We start from the raw sequence: 17,035 nt of genomic DNA, 5'->3' as shown, positions 1-17,035 counted from the left end.
CAGAGGCTATTTTACAACTAAAACTAAAATGGTTGCATATGGGTAAAATTTCAATACTGTGCCCTTGGGTTTTAGCCAGATTTGCTAAGGCACAGAGAGTGGTACATTTAGGAGCATGCCAGTAAGAAATTAGGAATATTGCAACTCTTATCATTCTGCCTGAGCCTTGCACAATTTCTTTCTGACACGATATTTCAGAACAAGCCCCTGAAACGTTAGCATTTAAAAACTGACAAGATCTGTCACTGACCCTTGTTTGTAATTCCCCTGTGAACTGAATTCTTAGATTTCAGCCTAGTAGGCCATGAAATGTACAATGTAGCAATGTCAAATATCATGAGCCACTCAGGCGTCTGCTGAAATGAATATGGTTGGGAAATCAGACTCCTTGTTATATCCAGGCAGATGATTCATTCTTCTCCTGGAACTGGGACTTGCCTCTGCATGTTTTGCAATGCTAACTAGCTTCATAACAGCATGACTGTGTGCTGTGATTCCGACCAGATTTCTCAGGAAACATCGGAGCGAGGAGCAAGCTAATTCCTGAAACAATGGCATTCGCTTTTAGACAATTGTTCCTGCTAGCTGCTGATTTAATGCTCGCCTTGGCTCTTTCCTGCTTTCTGTATGCTTTTGTGTGCCTCTGCATTGCATTCCTGACCTGCTTTGTGATCGTGGTCTCCTTAGGCATTATGAAGAAAATGGAGAGAAATATTGACATCAAAGGAAGAGCCATTGTGATTCTAATGTCCAACAGCTCCATCGGGCGGACGTTTGCCAGGAACCTGGATGAGGCAGGTTTCAGAGTGACCACTGCATGCTGGCCACCTGAAAGAAACTGGGCAAAGGTTCTGAAGAGGGAGTGTTCGCCAAACACGAAGATGGCACAGCTCCATATCTCGGAGGACGAGTATAAGATGACATTGAAAACCTTGATAGAAAAGCACTTGTCTCTGAAAGGTAATATTTAGGGCAAGACTGTGCTTGAGTGTCCTAATTTACCAGCAAACTAGGAAGGCAGCAGTAAGCACAGATCTCTTTTTTACTTCGATCTGCTAAGGAAAATAGACTAGTCAATTTCACTTCTAGTTCTCATGCACAAAAAGGCAAACCCTGGTGCTAATGCCGGTGGAGGGTTCTCTAGCAGCAGGACTGTAAGCCATTCCATAGCACCAGGTGTGAGCAACCCAAGGCATGGAAGAGACTGGGCCTCTTGCTGGGCAGATTCTCTGCTCCTTCGTTCCATGGCCTGGGTAAATATGGGTATATGGGGCTTTTCAGCTTAGAAAAGAGACTAAGGAGCAGGGGGTGAGGGTGGAGGGAAGGAGGTATGATAGAGATCTACAAAATCATGACTGGTGTGGAAAAAGTGAATAAGGAAAAGTTATTTCGTTGTTCCCATAACACAAGAACTAGGGGGTCACCCAATGAAATTAATAGGTAGCAGATTTAAAACAAAAGGAAATATTGCGTCCACATACTGTCAACCGATGGAACTCCTTGCCAGAGGATGTTGTGAAGGCCAGGACTTTAACGGGGTTCAAAAAAGAGCTAAATAAATTCATGTAGGATAGGTCCATCGATGGCTATTAGCCAGGATGGGTAGGAATGGTGTCCCTAGCCTCTGTCAGAGTAGGGGAATGGGTGACAAGGGGCAGATCACTTGATGATTATCTGTTGTGTTCATTCTCTCTGGGGCACCTGGCATTGGCCACTGTTGGAATATAGGGTTCTGGGCTAGATGGACCTTTGGTCTCCCAGTATGGCCATTCTAGTGTTCTTATGGGCACAGAGGGCTAGGGCCACCTCTGAAGAGGTCACGCTGATAGGCTGGAGGAATGAGCAAGAGATGAAGAGATTTGATCAGTGCCCTAGGGAAAGGCGACGTGCCTGGTTTCCACAGATTCCAAACATGGGGAGAGAGCATGTAATACAATTGACAGGTACTTTTTTCCCCCTCTCCCTTCTTTTTGTGTTATAAAGTCTGACCCTGTCTTTTTTCTGCACTTGAACTCATCTGAAGACGTGGGTTTTGCCCACAAAAGCTCAAGATACTATGTATATATTTTGTTAGTCTCTAAAGTGCCACAGGAATACTCATTGTTTTTAAAGTTACAGACTCACACGGCTACCCCTCTGAGACATTTTGGCTAAAAAAGTGCAGTCTCTCCTTTCGTCATGCTGTCAGTGCTGTCTAGCCGGAGGGGGTGTTTAAAGAAAAAGGGAGAATTTAAGGGTTATATTGAGGGGTAGGATCCATCCTGATACGGGCCCGTTGGATTTGAATGATCTTTGTAAGTGGTTGTACATGTGTCTAATGGTTTAAGTAGGATCCTTTTTAAAAATCAAAAAATAAAATGAAAAAATTCTCTAGGGTTATAATAGGTGAGACCAACAAACATTTTGGAAGGGATATGAAACCTCAGACTTCAGGATTTATGCCAATCTTTAACTACCAGCAATCAGGAGACAAGTTTTGGTACCGCCAAATCAAGAAGGTTGTTGGTAAATTGGAGAGGGTTCAGAGAAGAGTGACCACAATGACTGAACAATCAGAAAACTTACCTGCTAACGATGGACTCCAGGAGTTCAATCTATTTAGCTTAATGAAGGTTCAGAAACACCCTGTGTCCAATCTATAAATACCTACCTTGGGAGCAAACATTTCATAATGGGCTCTTCCATCCAGCCAAAAAAGGTCTAATGGCTAGAAGGTGAAGATGGAAAAATTCAGACTGGAAATAAGGTGTACATTTTTTGACAGTCGAGTAATGAGCCATTGAAATAAGTTACTAAGGGTCATGATGGATTCTCTATCAGTGGGCATTTTAAAATCAAGACTGGGTGTTTTGATTAAGGTATTATCGAGGAATTATTTTGGTTAGGTTCCATGGGCTGTTGACTAGTTGATCACAGCGGACCCTTATTGGAATCCATGAATCTAATATGGGGATAGATTATCCCAGATCTGGCTACTGCCGAGGTTCTGCAGCTTCCACAGAAATTACCTGGTGTCAATGACAGAATAACGTACTGGATAGACCTTGGATCTGATTCTGGCCGGCTATTCCTACATTCATGACAGTGTAAATTATTTGAATGCCTGCTTTAAGGCCCGTTTACACTCACATAGTGGTAGAAGAGAACTTCAGTGCATGCATGAAATTGTCGGGTATTTTATGAAATTAACCAGATGCCTTGGTCACGTTGCAGTCTGTGCAGGCGTCCTCATGTGTTTATAAATCCTACCAGAATCCCTGCATGCGTTAAGATCTACAGCGGTGTTGCTGCAGGTCCAAATATGCATTGCTAAAGCCCACAAATATTTTGGGACAGATTCTCAGTGGCCTTAGTGAGCTGTTGATTGTGCTAGAAGTCTTACTGACAGCAGTGTGAATATAGAGTGAAAGCTTTGTTATCCGGCACTCTGTTAACCGGAATACTTTGTTAATCGGCATTGCCCCCAGCCTAATATCGCCACACCTTCAGCTGTGCATACCTGACTCTTGATTGTCCAGCCACCTGTTATGGGGCTTTTGACAGCTGGTACTGCCGGCTGACGTGATCAGCAGGCACCTCCTTCCCCCACACCTGCCTCCAGTTCCCAGGAGCAGAGACAGAGCAATAAGCTTTGTTATTGGGTACTTTCAATTAACCAGCAACCCCCATTTCCCATCAGTGCTAGATAACAAAGCTTTCACTGTAGTATGACTATTTACCATCATCTCCAGGTGAGTAGGATGCCACAGGTTGGATAAGGGAACCATTTTGTTTAGGATGCAGGGGAAGATATAATCAGTCTACATGGCTAATAGGTTTCTTCATCCCTATGAAAAAATCAGTCATGCTCTTTTCCCCAAAAGGGTAGCATGATACATAGCTCAGCCTGAGACACATTCTGAGGCTGGAAAAAAGGCAGCTCTCACACAAAGACGACACACTGTTTACGAATAGTCGAGCAACTGCAGTCATTCTGTGGCCTGTGTTGTACAGGAGATCAGATTTGGTGAACAGAGTGCTCCTTTCTGGACTCAAAAAATTATGACTCTGTCAAGCTTTAATGCCCAGCTCATGCAGGGAACAGGTCTAGTGAAAGATCCTCTTGCCTAGGCCATGTGTCATCTATGTGTCATGCAGCTCCTGGCAGGTTACACAGCCCTGTCTTTCTCCACAGGCATGCTGTTTTGCCAAACCCCGGTGAGCAGAAAAACACGAGTCACCTGCCGAAAAAACATCTGACGAAGTGGGTTTTACCCATGAAAGATCATGGTCCTATCTATATATTTTTGTTTGTCTCTAAGGTGCCACAGGACTACTTATTGTTTTTAAAGTTACAGACTAAAATGGCTACCCCTCTGAAAAATCATGAGACTGGTTTAAAAATCATGATTTTTAAAAATGGGAAATGTTGGGTCTTTTTTAATTTGTATTCCAGAATTTGACCCTTTGGGGTGCCCTTAGGCCACTATTTTAAGTTTTTCTTTGAAACCGTAAGAGCTAGAAACTTACATTTCATTTAGAGAGAGAGAGAGAGAGAGAGAGAGAGAGAGAGAGAGAGAGAGAATCATGTGCCTCCAGGAGCTGGGGTCTAAGGGTACGTCTACACTACACACTTATTTCGGAATAAGCTATTCTGGAAGAAATACTCTGCACTATAAGGAAGCCTCAAAATTAGTCCGAGGCAGATTCCTGCAATGTGGACATGCTACCTCGATTCAGAGCCCCAGGAAGCAATAGGGAGTAATTACTCTGAATAGCCCTGGGGAGGAGCTATTTCGGAATAACTACAGTGGAGCATCCATGCTACCGCTATTTCGAAATAGCCATTTCAGAAGAGGCGTTATTCCTCGCGGAATGAAGTTTACAGAAGTCGGAATAAGCCGTCTGTTTAGAATTCATTTTGAAATAACGGAATTGCCGTGTAGACGCTTGCATTGTTATTTCGGAGTCATGGCCGTGATTCCGAAATAAGGCAGCTGTGTAGACGCACCCTAAGAAAACCATCCAATGCTGCAAGAGCTGCTGACGTTGCATGAATGGATCTGGGGTCCAGTTGCTAGAGGGACTGCTGTTAACCATGTGTGTGCTGCCGCCTGGACAAACTGCCTGGGACTGCTATGCCTTGTTGAGGTCTTTCAATGCTTGTGGGGAGCACCAGAAAACAAGGAAGAACTGGGGAGATCCTTATGCATGTGAAGCAGCCCCTCCTCTACCCCAGAAAAGAGATGGGCAAAACAGAACACAGCTCTTGCCAATCAGCCTGATTAATTCCTCTAGTGCTTTTCACCATGGCACCTAGCCACCCTCTGTCACCAGGCTGTGGGGAGTCCCTGGGCCCCACACCCCCATCCACACCTCTCAGCCAACAGGTAGAGCAGAAGGTTTATTACTCCACAGAGACACAGCGTAGAACAGACTTGTCAGTACAAACACCAGAAGCAGCCAGCGCCATCCATCTTGGGGAGAAGGGGAACCAGAGCCAAGGCCCTCAGCCCCCTCCTTGTATCCTAAGCCAGCTGAGACTCACTCACACACTCAGCAACCCGCCCCAGCCCTGCAGGCAGCACTACCGCCTCCTTTGTCCAGCTTCCCCGGGGCAAAAGGTGTCACCTGGTTGCACCCCCTTTCCCAGGCTCCGCTTACAGAACGCCTTGGCCATTGTGTACATGCTGGGGCTGGAGCAGCCTCCCTCAGTGCGTCACACCCAAAATTCCCATCCCCATCTAGGTATTGGTGCAGTGCTCAGGGAAACTGAGATACGCACACCAGGCCACTACAGGACAGCAGAAATCACATGCAACACAACAAAGCGAGCGGAGCCAATGCAGTCCCCACCTCATCACACCCTCCTAAACACAGGAATTAGGGAGCAAGGCCCAAAGGGTTAGTCAGCTGCGCAGTGCAAAGCAGGACTTGTTGCATCCTGCCCTCAAGGTCACCTGGGCCTCACTTTTGCCAAGTGGAGCAAATTCCAGAGGCAGCAGCTCTCCAGCAAGGCCTCTCAGCTGACAGGCTCAGAGGTCTCGGATTTCTCAGAGGATTTTAACAGCCTACAGGATGAGCGATGCTTTCAGCTCACCCAGTCCCAGACGGGTCAGATTTTAAAGCTCAGAGTTGCAAGATAGTTTCACAAAAAATACTGAATATGGTGGGGAAAAAATTGGTTGCGCAAAACAAACAAGCAAACAAACAAAAACTACACACACACACACACACACACACACACACACACACACACACACACAAAAGAGTCATGGCCCTTTTAAATCTCCACACACTCCCACACTCCCCTTGCACCCGCCAGACACAGTGGGGAAAGAATGTCCCAAGTGACCTTCCATCCGAGAAAAACAGAAAGTACTGGACATTTTACATGTCTGATATTCTGTTTTTTTACCGGACACATGCCGCAAATACCAGGCTGTCTGGTCCAATACCCTGTCCTGCAGCATGAATGGCACAGCACCCAGTGCAGACGTGAGCACAAGTGTCCTGCATCCGTGCTGGTCCATGTCACTCAGAAGATGGGAACTTGGACCCTGATCCTGCCGTAAGCTTCTGTGGGCAGATACACATGGCTCCATTGACTCCAGCAGGGCTGTGTGTGTGTGTGTGTGTGTGTGCGCAGGGCTGGATTAAGGCATGGGCTAGCCGGGCAGCTGCCCGGGGCGCCAACCTATGGGGGGGGGCTGATGACAGCTGTAAGGGGCACACAGTGCCCCTTATAGTTGCCATCAGGCGCTGCGTGCCCGGCTCCCGGATCGCGGGCTGCAGCAGCTCCCAGCAGCCACCCTGCAGCAACTGCCTGGGGTGGGGGCCACGTTAACCCCAGTAGCACCGGCCAGCAGCGCCCTTCCCAGCCCTGCATGGCCAGGATCGGTCTGCCCCGGGTGGCCCCGGGCTGTACGCCAGCGGCGGTAGCCAGACTGGGCAGGCTGGGAACCTGCATCCTTCCCCTGCCAGCTCTATGTGCCCTCCCTCACGCACTGGGTGGGGGCAGGGCCGCACATGCACCCTCCCCCTCATGCTGGCATGGGGGCGGGGCCACGCAAGTGCCCTCCCCCAAACTGTCTGCCTGGGGCGCCAGAATGGCTCGGTCCGGCCCTGTGCGTGTGTGTGCATTTTGCAGTGATTTGTACATAAAGTCTGTGTTCTAGGATAGCTCGCTTCTCCTCTCAGACTGTTCATTCTCCTTCAGAATTCTAGTAACTGCAGAACATCAGATTAGGCCTGGCCTGCAGTCAACTCAATTCCTCACTGTTGGAGTGAAATTGTTCCTCGGTTTCCCTAGAAAAGTCACGCGAGGAATTGCCTCAGAGGTCCAGTATGTGGCATTGCAGTTCTTAAAGATACCAGGCCAGAGACGTATCTTCAGCTTGTGTAAACTGTCTGAGCACCACTGACCTCAATACATGATGCTGGTTTATACCTGCTGAAAGGCTGAGTCACTGCTTGCATCAGGAGGCAGAAAGTTTTGCCTATGAAAAATAGTGAGTTTCATCAATGGCAAAAGGAAAGGCAAAATAATAAACTTCCTAGATTTTACTCCCACCTGTAGCTGGTTGGATTATTTTCATTGTGAATGAATTATCCCAAAGACTGAGCCTTTTTTCCATTCATGAACAACTCATCCTGACAGCAGTGACTGCATTTGTTATTCAGAGATATTCAAAGAATAGTCTGGCCAAATAATTTAACCTAGGAGCTGTTTGAAGGCTCTTCATTTTGGTTATTTGATCAAAGCAGATCACCTAGATCATGTGGTGGTGTTCCAGAACCCTTACTGGACGGATTAAATGCTTTACACAAAGGAATTCATTAATACATAATGGTGATTATCCAATTGTAAATAATGAATTGGCAAGCACGTTTGTTCCTGCACAAATGTCATACCCTTCTTCATAAGCACATGTCTATTCAAATGGGACAAAATTCTCCGCTATACAGAGGGCCAAGAAAAGACGTCTGCACCCGTCAAATACCACTTAATTCTTAAAGGCATGGTAATGGATCATATGGCCCAGAGAGTTTTGTTATGCAACTAAAAGGTCCTTTTTCATTAATAGTGCACTATGATTGCTAAAAGTCCAGATACCCCCCACGCTCTTAGAAATTAATTGAAATGTAATTAAATAGTATAATCAAATTAATTGAAACATATGTAGTCAAAGTAGAGCTAAAACTGGGGGCAAGTAATATACCTGCCCCTTTGCCACACTGCCAATATTTGTGGCTTTACATTCACATTTAAAATAAAGGTTTTCTCTTCTGTTGCCATGTAAAATATTTGCATAAAGAATTGAGGGAACTCACTATTAAATGACCAGAGTGAAACTGACTATTCGAATGGATCAAAAATTGGAAAATTTCCATCTCAATTTCAGTTTTGATATTTTCTGTCAAAAAAACAATGACCAAGCAAACATGGACGGACGATTCCTGACCAGCTCAGCTGACTGCATGCAGAATGCTGCTTTAATGCACAAAAGTAAATGAACTAAAATAACCGCAGAGACACATCCCCTCTCCTGCGAATTCAGCTTCATTCACTAACAGAGATCTCAGATAATACTCATGACAACAGTGGGGGAAAAAGGGTCTAAACAGAAATATGACTTTTAAATGGATCGAGTCCCATGCTTAGAGACCAATGCTTCCCTACATTCCATTTCAAAGACAGAAAACCAGTGCTACAAAGAGCATCAATGATGTTTCTGAGTGTAATGGGTATTGCTGATACAGCAGCAGGGAGCTGTAATTCCCAGCGAGGGCAGATATATACACGTGAGCTCCACTTCAGCTAGTATGCTAGAAATACTAGTGTGGCCACAGTGGCACCGATTGACCACCCATATACATACCCAGGAGGTTGGGGGCGATTGCCTCAGCCTGTCCTGCCATGGCCACACTGCTATATTCAGTGGACTAGCTTGAGCAGAACTAGCTCATATGTCTGCCCGCACTGGGAATTACACCTCCCAGCCAGTGTGTAGACCAGGAGTGGGCAATAATTTTCACAGGGGGGCCACTTCACAAATTTTGATATGTGGTCCTGGGACAGCTCTGGGCCTCCCAGAAGGGGCGGGGCTTCAGGCAGAACGGGTGGGGCTGGGGGCTACAGAGAGAGACAAAGAGAACATGTGAGTGTGAAAGAGATGCTGTGTGTGTGAGAGAGACTTTGTGACACAGACTGAGTGTGTGAGGCAGTGTGTATGCGACAGTGACTGTGTGTGTGGCACAGAGACAGTGTGGCACAGACTGGGGGTATGTCACAGTGACACAGTCTGTGTGAGTGCTGGCTGCTGCTGCGTAAGTTTCTAAGAGAAGGCACATGCTGTCTCTTTAAGGAAATCTGCCCTGCTCTGTTGTCTCCCCTTCTCCTCCGCCCTGCCCTCCTCTGAGTCATTTTTACCATCTACAATTCAGATTGGAGCAACTCCAAAACTGCGTGTCTTCCTCTTCCTGACCCCTGCTCTGCAGAGATGGGATACAGGGGTAGGGGAATACCCTGGACTTTGCAGCACACTTTTTCACAATTTATTTCATGCAACATTGGAAATATGTTGCATTGAGCTGGTTGAACCTTTCTGAATTCAAAACATTTTCATGCAAATTATTTGAAGATTTCCATCATTTTTTTTCATTGACTTCTTTGGCTACATCTTTTAAAAGGAAAAGTTTGAAATGTTGATGAAACATTTTCAGTAAAGGTATCTACAATTTTTGCCAGACATTTTCATCAACCTTCAGTCAGTTCTAATATGAAGTATGTAATATGAGAACTTTAGACAAATCTGTCTGCCAGCTTGGATCCATGTCTAATTGTATATCAGAGTAGTTAAGGGTTATATGGCTCAGATTTGCCCTAGATTTTTTAATATAAATGTGGCTAATATTGGCAATGTTCCTTTTGAAACAGAATATCTGTCACCTTCATTTGTGTGCGGAGCAACACTATGAAATAACATGACAATTAATTTTAAAAGTTAACATAAGTCATCTCATGTCATTTTGACAGGCATGTATGGGCTGATGAAGAAGCCTTCAGTCCTGATGTGGGAAGAACAGGAGCCAGAAACAAACAAATTATCTGAGGAAAAAACGACTTGTATATGGAAGAATGTTTGCATCACTCCAGGTAGGATAAACATTAGACAGTTGAGCACATTTGAATATGTTGCTCCTTCTTAATCCCTTTCTAGACACAGGGGCTACGTCTACACTGGCCCCTTTTCCGGAAGGGGCATGTAAATTTCACCAGTCGTCGTAGGGAAATCCGCGGGGGATTCAAAGTAGGAATAAGACCCTCCGGAAAAGGGCGCTTTTTCCGGAGGATCGGGGCCAGTGTAGACGCTCTTTTCCGGCTTTTCTAAAAGCCGGAAAAAAGCGGCGGACATTTTTATTTAAATGCCGCGGGGGATATTTAAATCCCCCGCGGATTTCCCTACGACGACTGGTGAAATTTACATGCCCCTTCCGGAAAAGGGGCCAGTGTAGACGAGCCCAGGGGGAAAAGTATTGGAAAAAATGTGTAAGCCTATGGCTACTTCTAGACTGGCATGATTTTCCAGAAATGCTTTTAATGGAAAAGTTTTCCGTTAAAAGCATTTTCGGAACAGAGCGTCTAGATTGGCACGGACGCTTTTCCGCAAAAGCACTTTTTGCAGAAAAGCGTCCGTGGCCAATCTAGACGAGCTTTTCCGCAAAAAAGCCCTGATCGCCATTTTCACAATCGGGGCTTTTTTGCGGAAAACAAATCTCTGCTGTCTACACTGGCCCTTTTGCGCAAAAGTTTTGCACAAAAGGACTTTTGCCCGAATGGGAGCAGCATAGTATTTCCGCAAAAAGCACTGATTTCAGACAGTAGGAAGTCAGTGCTTTTGTGGAAATTCAAGCGGCCAGTGTAGACAGCTGGCAAGTTTTTCTGGAAAAGCGGCTGATTTTCCGGAAAAACTGGCCAGTCTAGACACAGCCTATTTGTTTTAAGAAAGATGGTTTTTAAACATCACTCCACACCTCCAATGACAGGGCTCAATACCTTTAAAAATATGGTAGCTGTTCCTACTCAACTTTACACTCCACCTGTCACCATGGTTGACAAAAATTACCTTTAAAAACATATTTAAATTCACACATATATTCTTTTCTAAGCAGGGCCTTACTGTCACTAGAAAACAGCAAACAATCAATTTTCCTGTTCAGTGACCAAACTAGGCTGTGGGGAGAGAAATCGGTTCAGCTTGAATGAAACGTTTCATTTAATTCTTGGGTGCCACCCTTTTAAAAAGTTAATTCCTGTTACATTTCCAAACAAAATGGTAGCATTTTGATTTGAAAATATCTATTTTTTTAACAAATCACTTTTTTTGATACTTTTTTTTTACCCCCATAGGGCTTTTTTAAAGTCAAAACTCTTCTCTGAATTTGACCCAAATTTATGAACAAGTTTGGTCAACCTGACACTTCATTTTTCAGTCAATAAACTATTCACGATAAAATGTCACCCAGCCCCAGTTGTGATGTGAGGGGCAAAATTCTCTGAGGTGCTGAGCACCTTTGGTTCCCATGGCTGTCATGGTGGTTGACATTTAAGCCAATGGGGGTGAAGAACAAGGCATAACAATTTTTGAGAGTCTTCATATCTTAAAGGATCGGGTCTTTATCTGGGGAAGAGTTTTCCTCTGTTTTTTTTTTCATACATTTGACTAAATAGAAAATGATGAGAGTATTGGCCTGGGCTAATACTTAATTTGTAGCAAGCTAGGGTGCAGTTCTCTCCTGCACGTCTGCTATGCAGTAAGGGAATGTCTACATCTGAAATGTTATTCCAGATGTTATTCCGAGCTCACATTGATGCACCTATGCTGGGTCTGCTTGAGCTAGTGTTTAAAAGCAGCAGCGTGTCCACGGTTGCATTCTTATCTTTGCAGCTTTCCTTATGGCACTTCTCTTCCTCCCTGTGAACTATGCAGTGACTTTTGCAAAGAAGAAAAGCCTGCAGTTACTTACTAGCCCGAAGAAATCCAAAAACTGACAGGTCAGACAACCTCTGCATCCCAGATACATCCAGCCTGACAGAGCTAGCTAGTCTCCATTCACATCACACTTCCAAGCAGCCACTGCCCCAAACTTCAAAAACCAGGGTCATCCCAAAATCTGGGGACTTCAGACCTGAGGCTACTTTCAACCCTTTGGAAATAGGGGCTGTTGGCAAAATTCAGAACTGGATTTGTGCTTTGATTTCCGGTGCCCACAAAAGCACCTCGGAGGTATTCAGGCAATCCCACAGATTTCTAGGGGAGTTAGGCACCTAACCACCTTTTCAGACCTGGGCCCTAGAGCCTGATTGAAGTCCCACTGAAGTTAACTTGGCATAGGTGCATTTTGAAAGGATTATTAGAAATGGAAATAAATCAGAATCATAGAATCATAGAATAATAGGACTGGAAGGGACCTCGAGAGGTCATCGAGTCCAGCCCCCCGCCCTCAAGGCAGGACCAAGCTCCGTCTACACCATCCCTGACAGATGTCTATCTAACCTGTTCTTAAATATCTCCAGAGAGGGAGATTCCACCACCTCCCTTGGCAATTTATTCCAATATTTGACCACCCTGACAGTTAGGAATTTTTTCCTAATGTCCAATCTAAACCTCCCCTGCTGCACTTTAAGCCCATTACTCCTTGTCCTGTCCTCAGTAACCAAGAGGAACAAATTTTCTCCTTCCTCCTTGTGACACCCTTTTAGATATTTGAAAACCGCTATCATGTCCCCCCTTAATCTTCTTTTTTCCAAACTAAACAAGCCCAGTTCATGAAGCCTGGCTTCACAGGTCATGTTCTCTAAACCTTTAATCATTCTTGTCGCTCTTCTCTGTACCCTTTCCAATTTCTCCACATCTTTCTTGAAATGTGGCACCCAGAACTGGACACAGTACTCCAGCTGAGGCCTAACTAGTGCAGAGTAGAGCGGCAGAATGACTTCACGAGTTTTGCTTACAACACACCTGTTGATACAACCTAGAATCATATTTGCTTTTTTTGCAACAGCATCACACTGTTGACTCATATTCAACTTGTGGTCCACTATGACCCCTAGATCCCTTTCCGCCATGCTCCTTCCTAGACAGTCGCTTCCCATCTTGTATGTATGGAACTGATTGTTCCTTCCTAAGTGGAGCACTTTGCATTTCTCTTTATTAAACCTCATCCTGTTTACCTCTGACCATTTCCCTAACTTGCTAAGGTCATTTTGAATTATGTCCCTATCCTCCAAAGAAGTTGCAACCCCACCCAGTTTGGTATCATCTGCAAACTTAATAAGCGTACTCTCTATCCCAATATCTACATCATTGATGAAGATATTGAACAGTACGGGTCCCAAAACAGACCCTTGAGGAACTCCACTTGTTATCCCTTTCCAGCAGGATTTAGCACCGTTAACAACAACTCTCTGACTACGGTTATCTAGCCAATTATGCACCCACCTTATCGTGGCCCTATCTAAGTTATATTTGCCTAGTTTATCAATAAGAATATCATGCGAGACCGTATCAAATGCCTTACTAAAGTCTAGGTATATGACATCCACCGCTTCTCCCTTATCCACAAGACTCGTTATCCTATCAAAGAAAGCTATCAGATTAGTTTGGCATGACTTGTTCTTCACAAACCCATGCTGGCTATTCCCTATCACTTTATTACCTTCCAAGTGTTTGCATATGATTTCCTTAATTACCTGCTCCATTATCTTCCCTGGGACAGACGTTAAACTGACCGGTCTGTAGTTTCCTGGGTTGTTCTTATTCCCCTTTTTATAGATGGGCACAATATTTGCCCTTTTCCAGTCTTCTGGAATCTCCCCTGTCTTTCATGATTTTTCAAAGATCATAGCTAAAGGCTCAGATACCTCCTCTATCAGCTCCTTGAGTATCCTGGGATGAATTTCATCAGGACCTGGTGACTTGCTGACATCTAACTTTCCTAAGTGATTTTTAACTTGTTCTTTGTGTATCCTATCTTCTAAACTTACCCTCTCTCTGCTTGTATTCACTACGTTAGGCACACCTCCAGACTTCTCGGTGAAGACCGAAACAAAGAAGTCATTGAGCATCTCTGCCATTTCCAAGTTTCCTGTTACTGCTTCTCCCTCCTCACTAAGCAGTGGGCCTACCCTGTCCTTGGTCTTCCTCTTGCTTTTAATGTATTTATAAAAGGTCTTCTTGTTTCCCTTTATGCCTGTAGCTAGTTTGATCTCATTTTGTGCCTTTGCCTTTCTAATCTTGCCCCTGCATTCCCGTGTTGCTTGCCTATATTCATCCTTTGTTATTTGTCCTAGTTTCCATTTTTTATATGACTCCTTTTTTATTTTGAGATCATGCAAGATCTCCTTGTTAAGCCAAGCTGGTCTTTTGCCATATTTTCTATCTTTCCTTAACAACGTCCCTTTGAAATACTTCCAACTCTCCTCAGTTGTTTTTCCCTTCAGTCTTGCTTCCCATGGGACCTTACCTACAAGTTCTCTGAGCTTATCAAAATCTGCCTTCCTGAAATCCATTACCTCAATTGTGCTGGTCTCCCTTCTACCTTTCCTTAAGATCATGAACTCTATTATTTCATGATCACTGTCCCCTATACTGTCTTCCACTTTCAAGTTCTCAACTAGTTCCTCCCTATTTGTTAAAACCAAATCCATAACAGCTTCTCCTCTGGTAGCTTTTTCAACATTCTGAAACAGAAATGAATGTCTCTCTACTTTTGTCTGTGCATACTCACCGGTGGCTGTGTACAAACAGTGAGGATGTGATATGGAAGGGAAACCATTTGAGTCTGAAAGGGACCATTAGAATGAAATCAGAATGAATGAAATTGTTCAATGCTGAATAAAGAGATAAGCTCCCCAAATATATTTATTTCAGCAGGGAAGGAAACTTGTGGAATGACTCAACATGTTAAAAATGCCACAATGAAAAAGAGCCACAGCATGGAGCAACTGGGAAAAGAACTGATTGATTCCTGACCTGCTAGAATTAAGTGCTGAATGATAGCTCCAAACTCATTCATAAGACAATGAGACATCATTGTGAATTAGATCTGGATGGAAGACTATTCTCCTAATTGTATTGCAGGTCTGTAATGTACTTTCAAATCATATTTGTAACCGAGAGCACGGGTGAGATGTTGAAATTGTACCGGGATAAATGATCTAAGCTGAAAGGGACTAATGGAAAACTTTTTGGAAAGGCTTCTGAATGTTAAGCTTTCAATGTACACTGTGTCATGAGCTGGCTGAATCGATGGACAAAATGTTGGTCTTTCATCTCTCAAATTGCAATTCAGAGTAACCATTGCACATGTGAAATGTAGTCCAGTCCCAGCCTACAGAAAAGAACCGCAGTTAGATGTCAAACGAAGCCGAAACTTAACGTTTTAATTCAACAATGTCAAAAAAGGTTTTGTTTTGATTAAAGGTATTGAAATGAAATGTTTTAATATTTCTGAATTGAAAGTTTTGGTTTCTAGCCAAAGATGTTTGATCTTCAGGCAATCTGTTTTTCACCAAAAAGTAAAAATTTTCTGTGGAAAGCAGACATTTTAAATAATTCACTTAATTCTCAAATTTGCAGTTGAGAAACAGTTTCAATGGAACTTTTTTAACCAGCCTCTGGTGAGCAATAACATTTTGTTCAGAAATTCTTTGTATGGTTCAGATGGATAAGTGTATTCTTTATTTTCCCTGCTGAACTGTTGTATATCATTGATGCGCACTTTTAAATGGCTGCTATTTCAAAGATGGGTGAACGATACCTATTTATATTCACAGTGGTATGTACAGTCTGATTTAAATTCCTTATTTGGACAAACTACCTGTTGGCCTCAATGAAATTTTGTTTGCTTAAGCACATTATGATGGCTTAGAATTTGTTTATAATGGTTTATTATCCTTTCAGATAAAAGGGACTACACATTTATAAAATTAGTGCTATAAGGCAATTCCATTTTGAAACTCAGTCATGATATACATTCCCCAAAAATGTTTTAATACAAATTAGCTACATCAAAGTAATGCAGAAGATGTATGTGGAGTTTTTCAACGCTATCTAAGAGATTTGAATGCCCAACTCCCTTCTATTTCAGTGGTAGTCAGCCACTTAAATCATTAAAGCTATTTTGAAACAACATTGACATAGTTCACTGTTAAAGCCAGCAGGCTTTAGTATACCACTTAAAAGGCAAAGAACAACCTATTTTTACCAGACCAAAATATATACACAAAAGACAGAGCAGAGCAAACTTGATCAATTAAAACGCTCTTTTTTCTTAAGCAAATGTTTTTTCACAAAAAATTCTTTCCTCCATTCCTCAAAAAACATCTTTCAGTGTGTGTGTGTGTGTGTGATGAGTGAGTGTGAGTGTGTGTGTATGTGTGAGAGAGAGAGAGACAGAGAGAATGTGCCATGAAAACATTTGCTTCAGAAAAAATAACCAGTTGGAGGGAGGGCATCATGGTGTAGGTCACTTTCAGGTTTTTAGACCCTTCCCCAAAAAATAGAAATATGAAAAAAGGGAGATAAAAGAAAAGGATAAAGTGTAACAATTAAAAAACAAAAACACAATTTCATTTTAGGTGTGAAAATGAATACCTTTCCTTTTATTCAATGTTTGGGGTTTTTTTGTTTTGTTTTTTGATTTTTTTTTCTGGGTGGATTTTTCTTTTCTTTTGTTCTGGTCAGAACACTGACAAAAATTCAAAAAGTTTTGAGAACTTTTCCTGGAAAACAATCCCCTCTCCCAGTTCCCCCAAAGATACCATTTTCCAGCCTGCTCTAATGAAAATGCAGCCGGGCAACAAATGCTCAGTCCCAAGGCAAATAAAACCTCAAATTCAAGAACTGACCATGGAATTGACAATCGACCTGAGCAGTAAAGCCCGGAACTTTCTCCCATTGAACTCACTAGCAATATGCCCATTCATTTCACATGCACAAGCTGTAAATACACCCACTTTTCCTGAGTAACCCTGGAAAAATATTTCCCA

At 43.4% G+C, this 17,035-nt stretch overlaps 1 protein-coding gene across 3 annotated transcripts; it reads left to right on the top strand.

The window, feature by feature from the left end:
* The first annotated feature begins 445 nt into the window (after window positions 1-445).
* Window positions 446-15,896, top strand: LOC102457077 (uncharacterized). Of its 3 annotated transcripts, XM_025177969.3 has the most exons (4): window positions 446-960; window positions 10,019-10,138; window positions 11,931-12,037; window positions 14,919-15,896. In XM_025177969.3, exons 1-3 carry the CDS (start codon window positions 552-554, stop codon window positions 12,032-12,034), a joined length of 633 nt encoding a protein of 210 aa, XP_025033754.2. In that variant the 5' UTR covers window positions 446-551; the 3' UTR covers window positions 12,035-12,037; window positions 14,919-15,896. The 3 variants fall into 3 exon arrangements, with proteins under 3 accessions (XP_025033754.2, XP_006136084.2, XP_006136083.2); XM_006136022.5 differs by lacking the exon at window positions 11,931-12,037 and having other exon boundaries at window positions 452-960; XM_006136021.5 differs by lacking the exon at window positions 11,931-12,037 and having other exon boundaries at window positions 452-960; window positions 14,916-15,896.
* Window positions 15,897-17,035: the final 1,139 nt, after the last annotated feature.

This window comes from Pelodiscus sinensis, chromosome 3 (genome assembly GCF_052426305.1).
Source record: "Pelodiscus sinensis isolate ZL-2025 chromosome 3, ASM5242630v1, whole genome shotgun sequence".
In the NCBI taxonomy this organism is placed as follows: Eukaryota; Metazoa; Chordata; order Testudines; family Trionychidae; genus Pelodiscus; species Pelodiscus sinensis.
This window is presented reverse-complemented; position numbering and strand designations above follow the sequence as displayed.

Coding starts and splice junctions, on each gene's coding strand:
- LOC102457077 (XM_025177969.3), top strand. CDS start 552: ATGGCATTCGCTTTTAGACAATTGTTCCTGCTAGCTGCTGATTTAATG. Junction 961..10,018: donor AAAGCACTTGTCTCTGAAAG/GTAATATTTAGG, acceptor TCATTTTGACAG/GCATGTATGGGCTGATGAAG. Junction 10,139..11,930: donor GAATGTTTGCATCACTCCAG/GTAGGATAAACA, acceptor TTATCTTTGCAG/CTTTCCTTATGGCACTTCTC.